We start from the raw sequence: 25,141 nt of genomic DNA, 5'->3' as shown, positions 1-25,141 counted from the left end.
CCAGAAATGTCTTATCGCATTCTTTTAAAACTAATTTCCTTCCATTTCTCCAAATCTACCTGTTCTCAAAGTTTTATTGTGGGTTTGCTCAAACTTTATGCCCTGTGGCCTCTTTGATTTTTTTTTTTTGTGTTTGTATACTTTATGCTGTGTGTGCTCATTCTGTTTACTAAAATTGGCATTAATTCTTTCCTTTTATTATTCTGTACAGGTTAAAAATATGTCCATCCAGATCTCTACTCTGTATTAAATGTGTAATTCTAGTTAAGCTTTTTAAAATTACAAATACGATTGCTGTTCTTTCTTGGGTATAAGGAAACTTGGTATTCATATGTTTTAAGGACTTAAGACTTAATTCAGCAGGAACTCTTTGAGGTGTCCATAAGACCCCAGTAATATATGAAAACATATAGTGATTTTTTTAGAAATCACAGAAAATATTCAAGATATTATCTCTGTAAAAGTAATAAGTTCCATGCACCCATTAAGTTTCATATCTGCACTGTATGTTTCTTACTAATAACTTGATGTTATCCTTCTTCGCTGTTTTGCTAGTAATTTTTTCTCCTTTTTTTTCACTCAAAGAATTAGGCAGCTATTCCCTTTCAGACATACAGCCCAGTTTTTAGTAGAACCACCTCTTTGAAGAGTTTGTATATCTCTACTCTCACTATGTTTGTTAGATTTTTCTACAGTTTTCAGCTGTAAGTTGTTCTGCTGTCCTGATGGACCTTTTCAGGTTGTTTAGCTCTGCAAACTCTTCCAAGAATAATGAGATCTATTAACCTGAACATGTTTTTCAGCACTGAAGTCTGTTCTTTATTCCATCTAATACATATGTATCAAAGTACTATAAAGCAAAGTACTTGTAAAGCAGTACTAAATGAAGAAAGATGGACAAACAGATCAGCTATGTGGAAATAAACATGCAGGCAAGGACAGGAATGTAGGAGGTGAAATACTGCACATTTGGAGATGCAGATCAGGAGGAATTTGAAGATGATGATGATAATACTGATTACAAACTTGAACAAATAGTGTATTTGAGAGAGAGTAATGAGAAGGATGTGATAAAATGGAAAAATAGGTTTCATGCTAGAACTAATAACCGCATATATATTTCCTGCACGACTTCAGAAATTGTGCTATTTCCACAACAAAACCTGCACCAAATTCTTTCTTCTCTTGAGTTTTATTTTCTGCATCGATTTCTATTACATTGCATTAATGTTCTTCCTGTTGCTCCAGGCGTACATGCAGTACTGGGTGAGCTGAAGTCTGCATCCGTGTCACTGCTGGGGCCCAGCAGCTAAGGCTTTTATGCCCAGTCATCTTCCTTTTCAGATTCAAGTTTATTCAAAAACAATCCATCGCCACTATAGATCTGTTTTACATTATACTACAATTCAACGCTCAGCATTTTGTCTTACACAAGTAAACAGATGACAAGGTCTCCTTTTCAATATCATGGTATTCCATGATGAGTCCAAAGCCAAAATGAAAGTTTTAACTTCAAATATGTTCTCACAGTACCCATTAAAGCAAATAAATTACCACAAATATAAATTTGCTTGTAGAAGAAACAGGCTGAAGAAGAAAGTCCACTGGGCATTTGTAATATAGCTGCTGTGTTTCTAAGAATTAGAAACCCCCAGAAAAGCCCCCACCATTTTGTTATCCAAAGGAATAAATAGTCTTCACCTCACACTGCAGGGATGCCACCACTCTATTACAGAAGGAATTAAGCATCCTAAGTAGAAACCAATCATTGTCAATACAAACAGAAAAAAAAAAAAAATTTTCATTATTAGAAAAAAAGGGATAATTTTGATTAATGACTTGTTTGCTCAAGCACTTTTGATTTATATGGCAATTTCATACTTTATTATTCCGGATTCTTAAACGTGGTACATAAATTTACAAATGTACAGAGTGCTAGGTGTAATGCCTCTCTGCCAAGTCCTCCCATTTCCCACTCTGACACACTAGGAGGTGTTGACTGACTACTTCGGTTTTAGCATTATATTACAAAATATTTTACATAAAACTCTGAAATTTTAATTGATTCTCTTGTATTTCATGACTAACCAAAGATCAGGAAATGCTAAGTGACTGTCGTGATTGCCATGATCGTATGATGCATGTACATCTGCACCAATAACTGTGTAACACAAGGTTTTGTTGTGATTGCTTACAATGGAAACACAGGATCCTCCTCTTGACACTGCCTATCATGATTACAGCAATAAGTCTTTTTCTGTTTTTCCCAGTCAGACCTTTCAAGTGAGAGCTCGGATAATGCAAAATCATCCTTAAAATCCTAGCAGTGGGTCTCACTGTGCACGTAATCAAGTTCTAGCGTCTTCTTTCACTGTTAAAGCTTCTCTCAAACCACCAGTCCCTCCCAGCAACGCTCTCGTTTTGTGTCTTCCTCAGTACCATGATCTGATGAGTATGGGTGTTCCTCTACAAATCTCCATGACTTCTTACCCACTGTTTTCTTTCTACTATAGCCCTTCTTTTTCAGAGAAGTGAGCAGCTAACATACCCCCTGCTGACTCCTTCCCTCTCAGTTATCTCTAGCCTCAGACTTAAGTAACTCTGCAAATAAACTCTTACTGTATTCCTATCTCTTGCCTTCTCCAGGCCTCTAGTTCAAATTATGCAGTATTAGGAAAGCAGTATTACATTTTTGTATTATTTCCCTAGTTTCAGCATTCTTCAGTCTTGATTCTTTGTCTCAGAAAGGTCCTTAGGTAAGATCTACTCTCTTATCAGATTCTATTTTCCCTCCTGGTTGTGGATAGATGCTTTCTCAAGTGTATATGTAACTTTCTGCCAGGTTCTACAGGAAATTCCTGTGGACTTTCTGCCAGAGGTTGCTTCAGGAAATCCTTAATGATGTCTAGTTTCCTAATTCTGTTCTTATTAGCTTTGATTGCCCCTTTGTCCTCTTACTCTGGTACATTTGGGAATCCCAACCTACTTTATTCAAAAGAGCTGTGAACTTTTGACCATAACTACGAAGGTAAATTATAAGTGTCTCCAACTACCAACATGGTTGACTTAAGTGGGAATAGTCTTTGTTACAGCTGGAAAACATGATGTATTAGATTATCCGGTTCTTCATCTTTCTCAGCCTAAAATGAGCAGTGGAAAGTCCATTTTATCTATGAGCAATTAGTAGCATTCAAAGGAACAACGCGTGCTTCTCCAAACTGAAGACTTTTTGCTCAGTGAAGGTTTGCAATCATATTCACTTTTATTTTTTCTCTTCAAAAAATCTGTACTGCTGTAAGGATTTGCTTAAATCTGATTGCACTCTTTATCTACCTGTTTATCATTCAGAGGGCCTAATTATACCAGCACTGTGCATAGGCTTGACTAAAACCAATGTATGGGCCAAGCAAAAATTTGTGGCTGTGCTGGTTTTCTAGGTGTGTGAATATCATAATAATGGTGGAAGACTCTTCTTTGAGAAGATACACAGAAATATGCCATTTTCTTAAAGGTTGTCAGCTAAAACTTCCACAACAAAGCATCTTTCATGGCAAAAAACTTTCATAACAAAGCATAGCAAACTTTACTTTTAAAAATGTAAACAAATCATCATGAGCAGACTCATGAGGAGACATTAACAAATGGTGCATATGTCAGCAAGTGTCTCTGATAAAGATGAATTGCTATGTTGTGTAAAACTTGTGTAGGTATTTGTTTTCAGAGCATGAGTAGATAATCTAGATTCTCCCCAATGCACTTCCATTTAAACTCAAGAATCAAAAATCTTCAGTGTTTTCAGTTGTTGGTAACATCAGTATTCTTTTTGAAGCTTTGGGTAAGGAGAACCATAGGTGGCACGTACCCAGTTGCAGAGTCCTAGCTTTTGATTTGCAAATTGCTAGATCTATTAGCCCTTTCATAGGACTGTTTTACATCAGTTGGTGAGTGAATGGAAACTGGGAAGGATGATACTTTGCTGGTAGTAAATTGGCTACGCTCTCTAGTTAAGAAACAGCTAGTGCTGCTGTTTTATGAAGCATCTTCATCGTGGAGCTGTGTAAGACATATGGAGAGATTCAGTGCATGCTTTTATCAGTCATCATTCCTGATAAAAGGTTGGATATTCCTGTTAGTGAAGCCCTGATACAACCTTTGTTTAAATAAGCTTTAGGTCAGACTTATGCTTTGAGTCTCTATATATGTCATGTCTTGAAGAAATGCTGTTGCTGGAAAGATTTAATTTTTCTCATGGGTCAGTACTGAATTCTCTTCAACCTAAAGAACTAAATAATAAGGTAGTAGGATTTTTCGTAGCCAAGAATTTGATTGAAAAGAGAGGGAAAGGAGAAGATGAAGACTAAAATAAAGTTTAATTTACTATGGGCTATCACTACTAAAATTTATAAAGAAGTTTTGTATTCCTGGATGAAGACAACATCCCTTCTTCCCTTCTAAGTGCTTCTGCTCGTATCTTACAAGTCTGTAGTTATTAAATGGCTACTGACTTTAAATACATTTTCTGAGGGGATAAAAAGTTATACATTTCAGTTAAAACTAATTTGATTTTTGTTTGCTTGTTTAGGAAGGGGATTCCAAGTGAAGAAGTGAAACACACTGACAGAGAGCAAGCAAAGCGTATAGTTTACTCGGTGGTTTATGGAGCAGGTAGGCATTTTTAGAAGAAGCACAGTTATAGTAGATTCTCACTTTATGCATAACATAAATAGACTGAACTTCTAAAGATTAATGAAAGTTTGTCAGAGTATTGCATTTTTATTTTCATCAAGCATTATGAAATGATCTACTCAGTATCAAAATTATCAAATTAATGCAGCCACATTGCCATATACAAAGACTACTCTGATTTTGTATTTATTTCCTGCTGTGTAACTGAAGCATTTGTTTTTAGCTAAAATGAGTTTAATTTTGAGTGGACTTTGGATTCTGCCAGTATGTAGACAGAGGTGAGAATAACTGCAATAAAATTATAAAGAACTCCAGTATTGTTTCAAAACACACTTACAGAATCACAGAATGAGGTTGGAAGGCACCTCTGGAGGTCATCAGATCCAGCCCCCCTGCTCAAGCAGGGATGTCTAGAGCTGGTTGCCCAGGACTGTGTCCAGATGGCTTTTGAATGTCTTCAAAATGGAGACTCCACAACCTCCCTGGGCAACCTGTGCCAGTGCTCAGTCATGCTCACAGTATGAAAGTGTTAGATCTTAGCGTTTGCTGCTGTTTCTTCACAACTGCAGAAAACATGCAAAAAAATCCACATTGTCACTCATTCTAAGTCCTGCCTTGATTTGTCTAGGACCAAGGCAATCTGCATATTTTCTAAAACTGCCTTCCGTTTCTTAAATGATGCCCAATTCTTCTTATGCTTCCTGTGTGTTTAGAATTACCTTTTCTGGGAAGACATACGTATCATCAGCCTACAAGCTCTTGTGAATTCATTTTAGTGAACAACTAGCTAAACTTTATGTAGGTCTTCTGGAGAAGTCCAAAAGCTCTAGAGAAGATGAGTACTTGGAAAACTCATTTAGCATATCAAAGCCCTAGGTTGCAGGCTTTATTTAACTTGGAAGCACTTAAAACTATGTCTTGGATTCCTGGGTACAAATGCTTTCTAAACCATCTCTTGCAGTTGGTCATCGATTGTCCAAAACCAACACCAAAGGCAGAGCTGGCCAAGGCCATTCAATTTCTTGTTCAGGGCATTCAACTGGGAAGGGGAGAAAAACACTCCAGTTTCAGCTCTCCAGAATACCTATTTTATGTATAGTGGTGAGTGTAGCTTATACACACACGAAAGAATAAATACATATATATACATGTACATTTTTACATTAAGCTGTATTGCATTTTAAACATCTGTGTTGCAAATTTGTATTAAAAAAGTCCAGGACTAGCTCTCTGCAATGTAAATTCAGATCTTCCCATGCTGAGACTGGAATCAAATCTCTCATTTCCAGCCTGTTTTCATCACTAGATTATTTCACCAAATGCAGGCACTAGCACCCCTTGCCCCTTGGCCCATGCCAATATTACACATTTCCTATCTGTTCCCTCCTCTCCGGGTGGAACAGGCAGATATTTGACGTTCTCAGACTGAATCACCACCGGATTAGTGTCCTGTAGTTCTGTATATAGTCAGTGTAGAAAAGGAAATGCCTGTTACAGGGGCTAGAGCCTATGTCTGTCTAGCCATGCTGTAGAGGATTATTGGCACTCCCTCACTTGCTCTGTAGCAGGCACTAAATATTTCAGTGCAGCAGTGCTTGATTTAAATATCTTCATTTGCTTGATTTAAATATCTTCATATGCTTGTTTTTGCTTTGTCTCTCTCTTTCCCAAATGAGGTTATTTGAAGCACCTGAAAGATAATGAGATGCTTCAGTTCATTAACAGTGTGATCAGATTCTAATTAAGACATAGCATGGAGCGATATAAAACTATTCAGATTGAAACTGGGCTGACATAAAATAATTGTTAGATATCTGAAACTGATGGACTAAATTCCACCCACCATTTGTCTCCCTTCAAAAGATGGCTAACTTTTCATTAAGGAGACATTTTGGTAGAAGTGAAGAGTATGAATAATACTTATTTCACTTCTTCTGGGACTGAAAAATAGAGAAGCATTCCCTGAGGAGCTTGCCGGTATTAAGCTTATAGAAGTTAATGAAAATCTTGTAGTAAATAGTAATCTTTTTTTCTTTTTGTTTTCTTGGCTTTAGGTTACACCTGATTCATATTTTGAAGGACTTTTTCTATAATCCTGGAGGGTAGAAAATAGTATATAGTTAGCTAAGAGTTGGTATTTTAATAAATACACCAAATAGTGAGAGGGATGACAGTATTGCAGTCTTTTGCTTGGTTTGGAGCAATTCACTTCACCTGCTACTGCCTCAGTCATCTTGTAAAACTAAAGAACAGACAACTTAAACATCTGTAAAGTAAGAAATTCCATTCAGTGGCAGTATATTCAAGCCCTGAATTGACACAGAGGGATGTCAAAGTGTTTAAATGAAAAGCAGAGAAACTAATGGTATTTTCAGTTTTGAAAGATGATATTACAGAATGGAGAACACTAAAACTCATAGGCTGCTGCTAACAATTCCCCTGGCACGGATAACTCAAGGAGAGTGCTCAGGGAGGCTTTAGTCTGCTCCTGAGCATTGCTTTGCATGGCCTATGCTCCTGCATTGTGGAACGTGATCTGACACCATTCCATGGCTGTACTTTTCCCCCTCATTTTGCTTCCCAGGAACTGCATTTCCTTGGAAACTTTCAGACTTCTTTGTTGATATTGCGGCTTAATTTTCCTACCATTTTATGCAATACTTTGTCCTGTATATCAGTAGTTCTTTAAATGGATAACATGGACTAACTTAGATGTTGCAGTTCTCTAAGGAAGCCACAGCAGTTTCCTAGCTTTTAACAGTATGTGCTTTAGCAGATAGATTTGTCATTTGGTGACCCAGGAAGAAAACCCAAATTAATTAGATGTCAAACGAAAGTACAGGTCTGTAATGGCTCAGCAAGAGTCATTGTGGATGTCTTGTGAATTTCTTCTTCTAGCACCTTGTCCAGAGTTGTGCAGCTCAATGCAGATCCTGGCACGACTGAGAAAAAAATGCTACAGAGTAGTTCTGAAATGCCCATCAGACTGACAGTGATGGCATTTAGGTGGCTGAAATCTCCCTTTCAAAAATGCTAGATAATTTTTCTTGACAGTATTACTGTGACAATAACTATTCTATGCCTTTGGTGCCTTTAGATATTGCTTCTTGGTTTATGTTATTTGCAGGCACAGGGCTGGCTTTGTGTGGCTGTGCAGCTGACATAAATATATCTTTTTCAAACCTCATATGACTAATGTTGATATAAGTTTTATTTTTACTGGATCCGTTTGATTTATAAATGTGTTTAAACTTCAGCTCAGCTTATATTTTGACACTCCAGAAAACTCTCTTCAGCTTCTTTCTACCTTATCTTTAAAATTATCTTAGATCCAACATAATATATGTTGTGCACTGATATCCTATCTAAAAGCTGTTACTTCTTTCTCTCTGTTGAAACACTTTTTCTGTTGGGTTTTTTTTTTTTCTTTTTCCAACCCTTTTATCTCACAACTTGGACCCAGATTTTTACAGACATTGAGGAGCCTAAGATTGTTTGAAATCTGTGGGACTCAGACTCCTTAACGGCCTTTCTAAAATCAGGCTACTTGGGCTGGTTACTTCAGCAGTTAGGTTTTGCTGTGACTTCTACACCAAATCCAAAGCTTCTAGCTAAACTCAACCAGCTCCATCTCCATCCTTTTTTAGATCTTCATTCTTTTAGATCTTCGTATTTGTGTTTGTTTAAAATGGTTTTCAAACTCTTTATCTGCTCCTCAAAGTTTACAGATTTCAGCACTGAACTAGTAATATGCAACAAAGTTATTCTGTGAGCAAAAGAGATTTCAACCCCATTATAGGTACAAATTATAACTAGGAATTTCTTAATTATTTCTTATTAAATATATTCTTAATCCAGTAACTTTGGTAAAACATTCAAGCTCAAAGTTAAACATTTGCTTTGTTAAAATATGATTATAGTATATCAGATAGAGATAAGTAAATTTGACTAATTCCACTAATTGTGAATCTAACAGTGCTGTTGTATGTAGTGGATTTCTGTACTGCTTTATTGCATAATAAAGATAATTTCTTTACCACCAGGTAAAGAACGTCTTGCTGACTGCTTGGGAATTACTCCCCTTCAAGCCAGTCAATTTATAGAGAGTTTTATGCAAAAATACAAGAAATTACATGAATTTACAAAGAAAACCATTGAACAATGCCGAAAAAAAGGTAATACAAAGTCTGCAAGAATATTTTTGTTTACTGGTCAGCACTGCATGACAGTGGTGAAGACAAAGATTCAGCTCGACTCAAATTCTGATAGTTATAGGACAAGAAAAAAGACCAAATATAATTTCTTGGTGAATTAGATTTTTTTTGTTGTTTTTTAACCCTAAGAGAAGCTAGTTAAATCTGTCTGCCTTTTCTCAGAAAGATGCTAACAGAGTAAGACGTTTGTTCTCAGAGTGAACCCTACTTAATGTCAAGTTATACTGCATCATTTTGACATATAATGTACTCCAACACAAAAAAGCCCAGGGAATCTTTTACTTAATAAATATTGTACATGGCTGCTGGACCATGGAAGTTCAGCCATTTAGTCAAAGAGCCAATTTACAGAGCTGATTTTTTTTAAGCTGTGTTTTTTCTTTGCATCCGTCAGAATGTATATTCTTGAAGTTCAGGTGGTATCTGTGATGACAGATGTGTGCAGAGTGCTTCTTGGAGTCAGCAGCTGCAAACTCTTCTTGCATCAAATTTGTTGTTAGTCTACGTATTCATTTACATTTAGTGAATCCTAGGAGGGCAGTAACTTGAGGAGAGAAAATGGAGCTGTTTGAAATATTGTCTTTTAAAGGCTAATTAGCAGAACTGTCAAAATAGCTTTCTTTTGTTTCTTAATAAGGTATACAGTACTAAGACATTTTGTAGAAATAAATAGTAAATTTGCAATATAATATTACCCATCATTGTATGGATGAGTGTCATGATAGAAACATCCAATCACGAAAATTAATAGTATTCCTTTTTTGTACTTTGTAGGGCTTAAAAATCTACCGGAAGCATGAACTGGCATCGTATCACACATTTGCATTCCTTTGTTCATTAATATTACTAAAGAAAAGTTAAACTCTTTAAAATCTATTTTTAGCTATAATTAAGCCTCACATTGCATATCTAGTAAAATATTACACATTTATTGTGCACTTCTGATCTATTTAAAATAACTTAGCCTTCTTTTCTTAAAGATGAATGAATTTCAGTAACCAGACTTCTATTATCAAGAATCTGGTTTATGAGTTTAGTAGACAAGAGTGTCATAACTATTGTCCTTGATTGTCATTGAAACACACTTGTCTAATTAGTGCTCACTGCTCCTCTCTCATCTATTAACCATTTATTTTAACTGTTAGCAGTAGAGGAACAATCTGTTTTGATTGTACAAGCTCAAAAACTCTGCAGCAGGTCAACATGTTAATCTACCTTAGATTCCAACTTTCCAATAAAAACATTCCAACCTAGTGAGCTCATTATAAGGTAACTTTACTTATCTGAAGTTCAAAGGTGAGCAGCACCCACCTGTTCACAACACCATGACAAATATCATTGAAGTGTTATAAATGTTGTTTTATTTAGGTGTTGTAAATGCCTGATACTCCATGTAGACATGATAAGCATATATCATATGATAAGTACATGTATCATATAACAAAAAAAGATATTGTTAGTGTATTAATATATGTGTTATTATATTGTTGCAGTTTTTTGATGACATTATCAACATATTTAAAAGATTACATTGAGACCTCATTCAAATATGTATTTGCAGATTAATCTTTGAACACAGAAGCATCCTTTGCCACTATTATATGAAAGATGGTATTTGTTTGGGGAATCTAATCAGCTATCAGTATTGCAAGGGTGATTCTGTTGTGGAGACACCCCACAGGAATAAGGAAATTACAGTAAATCTGTCTCTCCCTAAGAATCTATTGTTTTAAGATTCCCATCTCTAGATACTTCATGGAAAATCTCAGTTAAATTGGAAAAACTGATTTGCCAAATAATATCCTAACCTCCAGATAATTCAGTGCCTTGTTCCAAAACTGGTACTTCTGGCTCCTGGAATTACAATAAATCACAGAAAGCTGTATTAATTCAGCATAACCATCTTCATCCTCTGCACATAAGTGTGTATGTGTTGCCCATAGTAAGGTCATAACTTGGTGGCTCAAGAGCCTCCTTACCACATGTGCTTGAATATCCTGGTTGCCAAAGAGGAGGTGAAACTCTGTGACACTTTCGACTTCCGTGGTATCTAATGAAAATTCATGGATAGTCAAGGTGATCAGAAGTATAAGGAAAGATTTTGTAAAGATTTATTTTTAACATGGATGATTTTAAAGTTTAGTTTTGAAGATAAGCTTAGATGAAGTTTTGTGTGTGTTATTTTGACAAGAGGATCCTCACATCTCTTTTTCTCTCTCAACTCCTCTCACTTGCCCTTCGAAATAGTTGTTTTGGCAAAATACATCATTAGGCCTAACATAAAGCTTTAACTGTGTTTTCATATGCTTCTTTTAAACTAAAAAAGCCCACCACACTAGAGTTAAGGAAGTTTGCCTGTGAAAGGAACTCGAAAATACCACATAAAGAAAATGGGAAAAAAAAGATATCACTTTGGGGGGTTTCCCCAAAACTATTTGATAATTTTGGGAAATATTCATTAATGATTTAATTACTCTACAAATTGATTTTTCTCTGCTATTCCCAAGCAAACTATTCATTGCATGGAAAGCTCTAATTATGGCTACTAATAGATAGCTAATTCTGCTAGGTATTTATAGTTGCATCTCCCACAGAGAAAGTTTGATGGTATATCATTAGACATTCCTAATGAAAATACAGCTTTAATGAACAGAAGTTTTCCTTGTGTAACATATACCAATTCTCTGAATGAAATAATTCTTAGATCAAATATACAATAAACATTTAAGGTTTAAATAAGAGAAGCTCTGACTATTTTCAGAAGGCAAAATATTAAATTGACTCAGGCAGCGTATCATTACAAAAAATATCATTACAAAACCTACAAATATTATTTTAAAAGGAATTTCTGAAATGTAATGCTAATCACTCTAAGAATGCTAATTTCTATTTAAATCCTACAAGGTTATGTGGTTTCCATAATGGGACGTAAAAGACCACTGGCTAATATCAACGCACAGGATTACAAACTACGTACTCAAGCGGAGAGGCAGGCTGTCAATTTTGTTGTTCAAGGTAAAAACCTGCCTGCCTACCTTCCTACGTACCTCCCTATCTCTTTATCTGTCCTTGGCTTGGATTTAGTGGACAACAATTCTGATAATCTCAGAAATGTGAATATTACAGTAGTCTACTAGAGTAGACTACTAAGGCATGAATTCTACTGTGGAAGAGAAGTTTAAATGATGTATGCTGTCTGCCTTTGAAATTGCCGGTAAACAGTATAATAGTATAACAATATCAATGTTCTAATACACTCTAGTGCTCTGTGGTAGTTAAATAATAGGTATAGATACAAACTATGTATAGAGGGAATATCTAGAGTTTAGTGCTTCAGATGTATTGTTGTCTTAAAAAATTTTCCTTTCTGGCTCTGATAGTTTGTTACTCCAGGAGGGTTTCTGTGATTATGCTGCTTACAGATTTTAACTTTTATTTTGCCAGATACCTTTAGTTTAAAAAATATACATTACAAGAATCATGCATTGTTGCAATTTGTTTTGAAACCCAACTCATTCTTTGTAATGAACATTCAAACTTAATTCTGTGGAGGGCAAAAAAAAAGGTGTTTTTTCACAGGAAAACATTGCAAATTTGCCATATAAGTTGGAAATGTAAAAATCAGTATAAAGTGCTCAAATATTTGTTAATCTGATGAATTTAGCCACTTAAAGAAAAAAATACAAACTGAGCTGGCAGTCCAAGACTGAGATCTCTCCTACCAAACTACCCCTTGGAAGAATTATTTTTTTTATTTGGTGATGCTGACAGGGTTGTCTTTAAGTTATATTGGAAGCATACAATTTACAGGCAAGTAAAAAGTGCTTTCTAGATGTGATGGCATGCTTTTTATAAAGTGTTTTGAATTTTCCTTTTGAAAGGATCATGTGTTTTTTCTCCTCCCCCCCCCAACATTATTCATTTTAATGTTTAATTTTTAAAATTACTTAAGTATTTATGTCATGTTTGACATTCCTTATAATTAGCAACTGCATTTAAGTACTGTCTCTGCAAGGAGATGTACAGATCTAGAATTCTAATATATACCCTGTTGTTTGAATAGTAGTTGTGCTCAAGTGGTGGCTGCCTTGCTGTAGAAGACACCCAACTGTAGAATTTTAAAACATGCTTATAGAACCTGCAGCAAAGCTTGCATATTTGTAACACTGGGCATGCCTGTAAAACCTTATTCAGAGACTTGTGTTCAGTTTACCTGGGTTTCTGTTGAGCTGGCCAGCAGCCCTCTCCAGCTGAAGGCACAATGCTTGAGCTAATATAGCGAGTCCTGCTGCGTGGACAGTGTGGCATTAATAAAGCTACACAGCCTTCTGAGCAGCACTTGCTTATGTCCATCTGTCCAAAGAGCTTGGAGCTGAGGCAAAGCTGTCACAGGACTGTCTACAAAACACTCGCTTCTGTGTAACTACAATAATAAGATTATCATATTTCATTGTAGGTTCAAATAATACTGGAGGACAAATCTGATGAAAAATAGTGTCTTTTGAAAATTATTCAAAACATGTAATATTAGAAGGTGTGATGAAGCAAGGATTAAAAACATTCAAATATTCAATATTCCCAAATATTATTAAAAAAATCATTCTGGACTACAAGAATTTTTTAATTTCAGGATTTCAGCTATGAGATAATATTTTAAGACCATAAAAACTTTGTGAATTATGCTAAAACATTTCATCAGAGTTAGTGTAGGAAACTGCATTTAATATGTGTTTTATAATGATACCTAATAGTCTAATTTAAGCAGTTTGCATTTTTGTTATGGTAGCAGCAACTGATAGCAGAAGACCTCTTCTAATGCATGACAATATTGGGAGGAACTTAGAGTTCCAGCTTCAACTTACTACAGCTGGATTTCCCACAGTTCTTTCATAGGGTTTTTTCTCTTTTTGAATATTTCCTAGTTCAATAGTCTTTACCAGTGTACAGCATAATATTTTTCGATTATAATTCAGCTCTACCTAACTGCATACAGCAAGCCATTTATTTCAATATTTATTATTGATTTATAATTGTGGCAAAATCAACCAGGAGGATATAGTTATTTTCTTTTAAAATATTTTAAATAGCATGTATCTAAAAATCATATCTCAGAAAAAATATATTTTGATAGTTCTTTTGTATTTTGTGAATTTACATTGTTTCATTAAGAATATGTGTAGGACATATGTATTGTGATGAACTGAATGCTTAAGTGTATTATTTTTTTTCTCACAGTCACTAAGAAGATATTTACCTGACCTTTGCTGAAACATCCTTTCTTTTTATATCAGTGTGTCTTTTTTTGTGTTGTGTTGAATCACTTTGACACATCATTCGAACAGGAAGATAAGATAGGTATTTGAGGCTAAACCTGCAATTAAGCATAGCCATCTCAATAATCAGCTGTGGATCTGCACTTGATGTAGTTAATGGGTAAAACAGAGTCTGTCTGGGATTCAGAGGAGGCAGTTTGTCATAGAAAACCATGAAGAAAGAAGAGATGTTAAGTCCATCTCCTCAGTCTCTTAGTCAAAGGGGTCAGTTGTGTCCCGGGGTTTATCAAGCACAGCCTAGTTAGCTGGTCAGTGGAGGTGAATGTCCCACTCTACACTGCATCTTGAGTTCTGTGTGCAGTTTTGGGTGCCTCAGTGTAAGAAGGACATCAAACCATTAGATTGTGTCCAGAGGAGAGCAACCAAGATAGTGAAAGGTCTCCACAGCAAGCCTTATGAGGAATGGCTGAGGTCACTTGGTTTGTTCAGCTTGGAGAAGAGAAGGCTGAGGGGTGACCTCATCACTGTCTCCAACTTCCTGAAGTGGGGCAGCAGAGCGGGAGCTGCTGATCTGTCTGGTGGTCAGCGATAGGACACAAGGAAATGGAATGAAGGTGCATCAGGGGAAGTTCAGGTTGGGCATCAGGAAAAAGTTCTTCACTGAGGGGCTGGTCAGTCACTGGAACAAGTTCCTCAGGGAACTGGTCACGGCACCAAGCCTGTCAGAGTTCAAGGAGCACCTGGCTGATGCTCTTGGTCATATGGTTTAGCTTTAGGTAGTCTTGTGAAGAGCTGGAAATTGGACTTGATGATTCTTATGGGTCCTTTCCAACTTGACATACTGTAAGAGTACCCTTACCATTTGCCTACCTGGCTGTTCTTTATCCCTACTCTGGAAGCTGAACCATTTGGAAGAAAGAATTTAAAATTCATGGAGTTAGGGGGTGTGAAAAAGAAGATACCTATGGTCTAGTACATTTGGAGTATCTGATTGGCCAAGAATTATGGCTTCCAATCCTTAATTAAAGGATTGATGCTGTATTTTATGTGATAAATCTTATGTAAAATGTATTAAACCCCTGTTGCATGGTTCAGAGCATACCCCTTCAGCAGACTGCAGGCCTGGAGAATCATTCTGCTTGCTGATCACCAGAAATGCATAATCCATTATGTAACATGACACTGTTTTATGCACCACTGCTCTTAACACTGTAATGTGATGAATATACATTGCATACACATGGAAATATGAAAAAGCATAAAATTAAGTTTCCAAATAGAAATGTAGCACTGAAACAATGTTCTAACCCTGTGTGACATTAAATTTTAATTGATTTATGGGTACATTTTAATTCCAATTTAGAGTCAAATGATTTTTTTTATAAAAAGCAACTTTTCAGCTCATGGCCGTGACTGACAAATTCACCTTTAGTTAACACATAATTTCATATTACTATTTTCTGGTTTTAATTAACATGTAATTATTTAGTTTGTTATTTATTAATCTTATGATCTGTTTCACATATTACATGAATTGAATCTGCTAGTTTTGCAAATTCTTACAATTTAGAATCTTCAGATGTTTTTCATTCCTATGCCATAGTTCCAAGACAAAAATTTTCCTTTTGCATGCTTTAAATTGAAAACAGATCACTTTCTTTTGCAGGATCTGCAGCTGATCTTTGTAAAATGGCTATGGTGGAGATTTTTACCTCTGTTGTCATTTCACCAACTTTAACAGCCAGGTTAGTAATAAAGGACTGCAAAGCTGTTTGATTTTAAATCAGATTATTTGAAATGAATGTGTTTCTGGCATTTCCAGCAGCTGTACAAATATCATGTATGCCTCTGAATCATATAACAGGCAAGGGCTTGTGGGATGGTTTTATACATTCAAAGCTATATCTTTGTGCTTAAATGGTTGGATCTGTAAATCCATCCCAAGGCGATGAAGTGCCCTGGGGCCATTTAAACTCAGTCAGATCTAGTTCAGTGGTAGTTTCTGATCTTTGAAATCAAGCCCACTGATCGTATCCTTCCTGTATTTTGAGCGTATTGTACAATGGGAGTTGAACATTCAATGGGTTGGGAAAAAAAACAGGAATCAGGAAACCAGTGCTCAAGCAAAAAAAAATGAACATTTTTTATTCTTGTATAGATGGCTTTCCTTCGCTAAAATAAAGCTAGGTCATCATGATTTTCTTCTGTTGTAATGGCTCATAATTGGTAGGAGATCACAGAATGTCCCTGAGATTTTTACACCCCTAGCAGAAATAATGAAGTCTACTTTTCCTGTAATAAAGGGTGGAGGGGATGATGCAGAATCTATGAGCATTATTATTTGCTGCAATACAAAGATACTTTGAAGGCAAACATGCAGCAAAATCCCCAAACAAATGGATTCTCATCTTTTGTAATGCTGTAGAAAACAGTCTAGTAGGACGTGAATTTTTGCAGTAGTTCAGATAAAATCTGAGATAGCAGGTAGTGCAGAACATCAGTGTTTCTGTTGTCATCCAGAAGGGGAAATCATAAAAACTTAGCTGTAGCAATCATGTATTAAGGACTTCAGTTTGAGTTTAGGTCAGTACAAAGTAACAGGGTTTGATCTTCCAAACATACTTTGCCATTATCACCAATATCTAACACTGTAAATACTCTCTGTGTGTTTGTGTGTGTAATGTTTACACACAGTAATGCTGTCTTATTTGATTAATGTTTCACAATGTAATTTCTAATTAGAAATATAAATCGCGTGTGTTGAATTCAAAGGTAGAGCCACTCCTATGCCAAAAATAAAACTTGTTCTAAGTAACACTCTTAAGTGTTCCTGCTACTTTTTGAGCAAAATACCGTTGAACTATTACAAAAAAAAAAAAAAAAAAAAAGTGGCCCACTAATATAAATCTGAAATGGGAAATAGTTATTTGGTGGAGATACTGCAGATTACTGCAGATAATGCATTTAGACAATGATACATTATGTATTAAATGTTGGATGACGTACTATAACATATTGCATTGTACATTTTGGAACAGATTCTCTAGGCCAATTTTAATTCTGCTGCCTGAGTTGTATGAAGAGACTAGAATCTGGCAGCTGTGGCCTGGTTGAAAATTTCTGTAGCAGATGTAACTTTGAGATAGATTAGCAATAGAGCAGCAGCTTTCTGGTACAAGCAACCAACCAACAGTCTTTAATGGAGGAGGCAAGTGAAGATGGTGAGAGGACAGAGAACATACTCCCTTCTGCAGTTCGTACCTAGCACACAGATCTTTAGGTTCAATAACTAGCTGTTTGTTGTAATTCTTAGCAAGCCAAAGTTTTTTGCAACTAATGCCATGTCTGATAAAGCTCATGAATATTTTCTTCTCTGAACAGAAAAATTTACTTGAGTTGTTCAGTTTCAAAACTATTTCTTTTAAAGAATTAGTGTCACCAGATGGCTAAAGAGGTAACAGACATGGGGAAGTATTGAAGTTTTACATGTTGAATTTCCTTGTGTTATGAAAGCATAGGGGAATGGCTACAGCAGACATACAGAGAATAGTATTACTGCCTGTCTTTCTTACTCCTATCATAAATGTCACAGCTGGGAAAGACCAAGACTGCAAGAGCATCTAAAAGAGACAGACTGTTTTAAACTGGAATTTTGAACTCCTGCCAGCCATTAACAACTGGATGGCTTTGCTAAAGGAGAGCCTTTTAATAGTCACTAATGTCTCCTTGCTGTAATATTTAGTAGGTACTTACAAGCCAGGCTTGTCAGAAAAGCATAATCAATGCCTTTATATATTCTGTGAACACTCACCTGATTGGACAGTGGCATTTGAAAGCATCACTGTGGTCTTGCCAAAAGAGTACGGGACCGAAACTTGAAAATTTGTGTTTCCACTTGTCTGCCACGTGACATTCAGTTAGTTAGTTTTTCAGTGGTATTTTTCTTGATTTTTGTATCAGTCAAGTCAGGATAATGATCCTAACATCCTTTGAAAAGCGCTTTAAAAATATTGTTAAAAGGAAGTGTGTACATAATTGGTGCTGTTGTTGTAACCATAGGAATGCACAGTAACTCTTCCAAAATGAGAAATATCATCATCCTTTTCTTAATATCAGATCACATTCATTCCAAAGACAGCATACTACTAACTTTTCGTCTATGTTCACCCCCTTGTAAGTATTTTTTTTCCCCTATTAGAACTTCTATTTTTGGAAACAGGGTTTTCACTTTGAACAGCATATCAAAGAGAAGTATCTTTTATATGTGCCTTAGAAGTGATTATGAACCCCACATTTACACTGGGAGACAGTATCCTATCAGGCATCACCAAGTAGTGGCTAATGCTCAAGATTTTGTCTTCCTTACCTTGGAAATGAAATAAAAAAATACAGTAAATTCTTAAAGGTTTTAGTGTTAGTTTGCAGGTATGTTTGCAGACTTCGCTGACAACACTGCATTAATTTTTCATTCACTGTAAGCTCTTCAGCTATGAGTAAGCTCTGACCCAACAGTATGAAGCTTCATTTTTGTAGGACTAGTAGTTGGTAGATTTTCAATTATTATTTTCAATTATTGTTTTCACTTGTGACACTGCATTTGGAAGTCAGGGAAAGGTGATCAGGTTACATTTTCATGATGCTTCATCAGAGGCCCTCTTGATGAAACAGTGTCTTCCACTGTGACTGAACAATGGCTGTTCTGTCAACTAGCAGTCTCATTTTTCTCTTTCTGTTTCTTCATCTTTTAATTCAAATGCCAGCCTAGCAATTTATGTTGTTGATAATAAAGAAAGAGTCAATCAGTCACTTGGAAATAATTTTACAGAAATAGGGAAAAGTAGCATTAAATGCAATACATATGATAAGGAACTGATGGTAATATGGGTTAGCTACTGGCATCAGTGCATCTCTGCATTTTGTGTTGCACTGATGAGTAATCAAAATGATCTCTTCAGACTTTTTCCATATTACCTAGGTCTTTGCTGAGACGCTGTTTTGCTGCTGGTGGCCAAGCTGCTTACTGAAAATGTGCTGCTGACATAAATTATTCAAGTGCCAGCTTTTACCTGTCTGATACAATTCACAGAACCTCCACAAAATGTTTCCTGCAGGCAGATGATAGTGAAGAAACTTCTGAAGTGAGATCAAGGCATACAGTAACAGCTGAAAGAAAGATTTATGGAACTGAGGAAAATGGAAAGGTACTCAGTGAACTCAGAGGGACAGATGTAGTTACTTTCAGTGTTTAAAACATCATTGCAATGGCAGATGCATGGAAACTTGGTGAGAAAGAAGAGTGCTGGCCAATTGTGGAAGAATTGCTGCCTGTAGCAATTCTTCTAAAAATTATCACTTTGTAAGCTGAAATGCACTGCTGTTACCCCAAGTCTACCTGGTGCTACACGGACTTCTCAGAAAGTCATTAAAGATTATAATATCCCAACAACACACAAATTCAACAAGTCTACAGAACCATTGCGTAATTTCGTGTGATTCCAGCAATTCTCCTTTCTCACCAATTTATTGTTCCTTCAACACTGGACCTGTGCCACCAACACACAGCTTTACTTCTCAGCATGTCCGGAGCCTAGTTAAAGAGACAGGTTCAGCAACAGGCCAGATAAAAATGAATGATCTGAAAAGGAGGAGCCACCAGAAAATGCAAGGGAAAGGCATGATCTTATTTTCTTGGTCCTAGCTGCTTTTCAATAGCAGCGGATGGTGGAGGTTTTGTATGTCTTCCTCAAGGAACAAACACTTTAATCGACCTAATGATTTTCTGAGTTGGTGAACTGTAAATGCAGCTTGCTTTTACACAGATAGCTAAATTAGTGACAAACAGCCCTAATTGTCCCAGAAACAAGCACTGTGTTATGTGACCTGGATTTTTTTCAGATACAAATCATGTGATAAATCACAAATGATTTGTTTGTTGGAAGTGTCTTTGATTTTAGTTAGGCACAAGAACCTAGAGGCATTTTTATAAGGTGTATAGGGATTCAAGCATTAGTACTTCACTGATTGCTTATCATTTCTCAGATTCATACAAAAGGACATACTAATAAAACCAACTTCTTGATTACATTATAGGTTCAACTAAATACATTCAGTAAATCGCTTAGTGCTGCTACTATTTGTGATGATTTTCTTTAATTCTGGGCATAAATCTTGTGTCCCTTTATCTGTTTCTTCAGAAATTAGAGAACTGGGTTTACTCATGTTTCTTCTGTAGCAGTTATTCAGGATTTTCAAGTAAACGCTTATTGTTCTGGTACTCTGCCCACAGTTCCCAGTATATGTTTGCAGATCTGCCCTAAGGGGTTAACTCCAGCAAGATTGTCAACTTTTATCCTTAGCCTAATACTGGAGAAATAGAATCACAAGGAGAAGATAAAAGCTTTGGATTCTGCTTGAGAGGAGAATAAGGGTTTTTTTCACAGACATCTGCTTTTGTTTCAGTAGCAAGGAAACATCCTCGATTATACTGCTGTGTCAGAAATGATGGTGAGCTCTCCACAGCTGCTGTCCCAGCCCCAGTACATAGCTCTTTGCTTCCCAAAGTGGCCAAATCACATTGTATTTCTAATTGTGCCCCAACTTAGCAAAATCATTACTTTCCTCAAACAGTTCAAAGTAGTATTTAGCATGTATCCACAAGATGGTGAACTGTTACCTGAACACTACATGCATAGTGAGCCAGAAGAAGTCAGAATGATTTATTCTTTATAGAAAGAGCTAATTATATTTAATATGCTTAAATATCACAGCCAAAAAGGACATTCAGAGGTAGCAGGGGTTTTTTCAGTGTTTCTCTATGTGGGTTGTTCAACACAAATAATTTTCATTTATAAAAACTTTTTGTAGGTCATCTTTTAGATTGGTGTGGTTTAAAACACTCTGGGTACATGCAAAAATTCAATTCTCTTTCATTAACCATCTGTTCGGCTTCCTGCTCTTTATGATGTAGCTGCTGAGAAAACAAATTTCACAAGTTAGCTGGATTTTTATGGTTAAAATGTCAAAATATCTTGGTCTTCATTATGGAAACACTGAAAGAGGTAGCTTAAAGTTAATGCAGGTAACATCTATGCAGATGTGATATATCTTAAGCTATAGCTTTTATACTACTGCATTCAAAATCTTTATAGATGCAGCTTCAAAAGAAACCTGAAAAATCTACAAAATATTTCAAAATTATCTTAACCTTGTTCTTTAATTACATGACAACTTAATAGGCATTCTTTCTACTGGAATCTATGTCCTTTTGGGGGAAACTGTCATGCAATTAAATAACATGAAGTATTAGTAGTATCAGAAAAAAATTAGTACGGTTTCAGTGGAGGGAACATAGAGATTTCTAAGAAGGATCAGCTCCAACATCCATCTGGCCCATTGTTGCTGAGTGTGGCCCACAGCAGATGCTTCAGGAGGAAGGTGCAAGATTTGTAGTAGGATAGTCTGTCTGTCTGCAGATTTTCATCTTGCTCTGATTGTGGGGACAAGTCTGAGTTCTGAAGCAGATTTAAAAGTCTCCCCAAAAATCATTGCGTGTCGTAATTTCTAAATGTTCTTGAAATCTATACAAGTGTTTCTTACATGATCAACCATTCTGGCTTTTTTTGGCAATGTGTTTCATTATATTCCTTTTAAACCAATATTTTGTTTTATTAAACTTATTAAGTGTGAATTTCTCAAGTCATGAAGTTCTTTATTTCAATTACAGAGAATAAAACATCTTTCCATTTGTTTAAGGTTTTTTTTTTTTCATATTCCCCCATTTATCTGACTTCAAAATATCTTATTCTTTTAAACCTTTTTTTTTTAACTATTTAACAGCTTTTATGCTCTTTTGGGATTTTTTTTAAACATCATTATATACAAAGCTTTTATCAGGTACCCCCATCTGCTATTTTGAAGTCTCCTATTATGTATTTAGAGGTTTCAGATTCAAAATGAAAAAACCTTGATGTCACTAGTTGGATGATTATTTTATTGATCATTGATTGATTTGATTATATCAAAAAAGGGGATAACATAGGATGACAGACAAGTGTATTAATATTTGAGATATAAAATCTGATACTGTTATATCCAAAAATGGTATTAATTTCAGTGATCAGGGACATACTGCTTTATTAAAAAAGAAGAGAACTATGTGTGAATAGAAAATGACTGATTTTTAAAGTATTTCTAAATGTTTATTGTGCTACCAAGTGATCATTAATACCGTTTTTAAAGTAGTGAGCTTTTAGTAATTTTTTAATGTTTATACATTTTTTATTGTATCTATGTAAATACCTAACTATGAACATTCTTATGTTCTTAAGTAATGCATTATGGGATTTATTTTTTAAGTTTAACTAGAATTTTTACTCAAACAAATAAGCTATGATGTATTTCAACTAACTCCTCTTTTTTACTCCTTCTCCAAAGACAGTCCTTTGGCTTTAGGAAATCTCTTGTTCAGTTATGATTTAATTCTCAGCTTGTCTTCAAATCAGAAATAAAAAGTGTAATTTTTCATGGAAATTTTACACTTGCGTACACTAGCTCAGAATCAGACAACCTGATGGTGCCACATCATTTTTTTTCTGAAGATGTAGAGCCTAACCAACAGGAAGCATCGTAAATTATTTCAGTCCGGGCTCTCAGCCTGGTTCTTAGAAAAATTTGCCCTTATTTCCTTATAGAATCATAGAATCAATTGGGTTGGAAAAGACCCTTAAGATCATTGACTCCAACTGTATTATACATGACAATTGGACCCTCTTATTTAAAACTTCCCCGGTTACCCAATTTTAAATTTTATTTTCTGTTCAAACTTTTAAACAAGCCAACTTAATGTAATATGTGAGTTCCTCTCAGATATTCTTTAAGCAATAGACTTAGCACCTTGCATGTATGGCTTAGCCTGTGTCATTCCCTTCCTTCATGCTGCCTGTGCTGTTAGACCTCCCATGGGAATGTTAGGGACTGTGCTGAGGGAATTGAGTACAGACAGCAATGGAGATTGAGTTTTGAGGGGTCTGGAATGGGCATGTGGTGGGTCTGGATTGCCAGCTGCCAAACAGTGGAGTAAACTCACTGGCAGTTAGTCTGTAGAAATTCATTGGTGGTCTATATTTTGTATAATCTTCATGCAGGCCAGTCTGGAAAACTAGACCATGTTATGGTTTAAATGTGTTGTTAACAACAGTAAAAATTTCCCCAATGATACAAAAATATATCACAAAAATGTGAAGAGGACTGTTCTCCGTGTAACTTCAGGTATTAGGAGGTGGTACCTCCACAAAGTCAGTGCATAGAGTTGGGGTATTCCAGATGTCAATTCAGAAGATCTAAGTCAGAGCCTAGCTTAGTCCCTCGACTATAGAAGGAGCATGAATTTAATTAGTTTGAGCATCTCTTGGCACATTGTAATGGCCTGAAACACTGCACATGGCTGTTAAAAAACTGCTTCTGAGAAAGACTACTATGATGATCTTGTTTGGGTTTTTTTTCCTATCCTACGCTGGCCACTTCTATGGGATATTCCTACAGCTGAGTCTGCAGCATGTCATGCCACTGCACTCTCCTTTGCAGTTCAGACAAAATGTTCTTTCCTTTAATGGTAAAGAAATGCAGTTGTTCAACAATAAGGTAATAGCTGTTTTGTTGAAGTCAGTTCAATAGTGTACTTACTTCTCGGCAACACATTTGAAGTAGTCACAGAAAAACTTGCAATTCTGTACTTTAGAACAGAGAGGTTCAGATCTGGAATACATTGCTTTACAGTAGCAAACAAAATCCTCATTTGTTCTTATATTAGACAAACTGGCCTGGTACCAAGAATAAATAAATATAAGAGGCAATATGGCCTTATAAATAGAATACTATGAAAAAAAATATCTTGATGGTAGTTTAATTTGGTTTGGCATATCTAAGTCAGTAATATAATTATGATGTAGTAATAACTGGTTGGATCCATTGAAGGCCTGAGAAGTTTAGTCTCTGTGTTGCTTCACAGGAAACTGGAAGAATGATGAATGTAGTGTTGAAGAGAATAAAAAATATTTTTGTTTTAAAATTCTACAGTGCAGCATAATAGTTTAAGAAGGATATTGTGTGCTGGGCATTCTAAACTGCTGTCAAAAGCCATGTTCAGACTAGCAATCACAGAAATACTTCTCCATTTGAAGGTGCAGGTTGTAACAGTATCTCCTTTCCACACCACAGTCATACTCAGAGGCAGGTCATGTTTCTCAGGAAAAGAAATCATGTGTGTACTCAAAAAAATATGGCTAATCAGCAGGCAATCAAGAAAATAGTTAATAAAATCTTAGCTTGTAAATCAAAAGCATTCTTATCATCTGTAGAACAACAAAAATACTAGTCTGTTCCTGGTTTACAGTTTCTAATTAGTTTACCATACCTTTTAGCAAGAGATCATGAGAGGAGCTTGCTATTTCGGTATTCCTTTAAAGTGAAGATGATTCTATTAAGCACAAGTATAGGATTTTTTTCAAACTTCTTTCACTTATAGTGTGCAATGAGTGGGTGGGTGCATGTACTGGAATGGTGAGAGCTTTGAATTTTGAATGTATAAATTGCTTTGATTTTTTCCTTCATCTGTATTAATATCAAATTGAATGCTTCCTTCTGTGAAACAGCAATTTGCATGTAAGTGTGATTACTTTAACAACCCTGAAAAAATACAGGTGGCATTGTACTGTAAACCTGCAAAAGTAGAACCCATTAAGTGATGTGAAATGGATAAGAAAAAGTTATAAGAGGTCATAAAATAATACCTAACTTGTTTGATGAACATTAAGGAGGAGAGCATATATACTATTGCATTTCTCATCATCAAGTTAGGAAATCATGTTCAATATTAATTAAAACTTAGGTAAGTTCTTTATGTGTTAGAAATACTTATTTCTTAGATCTAGCATCTCTGAGGTAATTACTATCCCCGTTTTCTAACTGCAT

At 35.7% G+C, this 25,141-nt stretch overlaps 1 protein-coding gene across 1 annotated transcript in view; it reads left to right on the top strand.

The window, feature by feature from the left end:
* Nucleotides 1-25,141, top strand: part of POLN (DNA polymerase nu) — a 106,202-nt gene that overhangs the window by 64,317 nt on the left and 16,744 nt on the right. The window contains exons 18-21 of the mRNA XM_055795448.1: nt 4,583-4,665; nt 8,730-8,861; nt 11,805-11,915; nt 15,840-15,918. Of these exons, the coding sequence (XP_055651423.1) occupies nt 4,583-4,665; nt 8,730-8,861; nt 11,805-11,915; nt 15,840-15,918 (405 nt within the window). The remainder of the gene's footprint in view (nt 1-4,582; nt 4,666-8,729; nt 8,862-11,804; nt 11,916-15,839; nt 15,919-25,141) is intronic.

This window comes from Falco peregrinus, chromosome 2, assembly GCF_023634155.1.
Source record: "Falco peregrinus isolate bFalPer1 chromosome 2, bFalPer1.pri, whole genome shotgun sequence".
In the NCBI taxonomy this organism is placed as follows: domain Eukaryota; kingdom Metazoa; phylum Chordata; class Aves; order Falconiformes; family Falconidae; genus Falco; species Falco peregrinus.
Note: the sequence above shows the minus strand (reverse complement) of the source record. Positions and strands in the feature narration are given on the sequence as shown.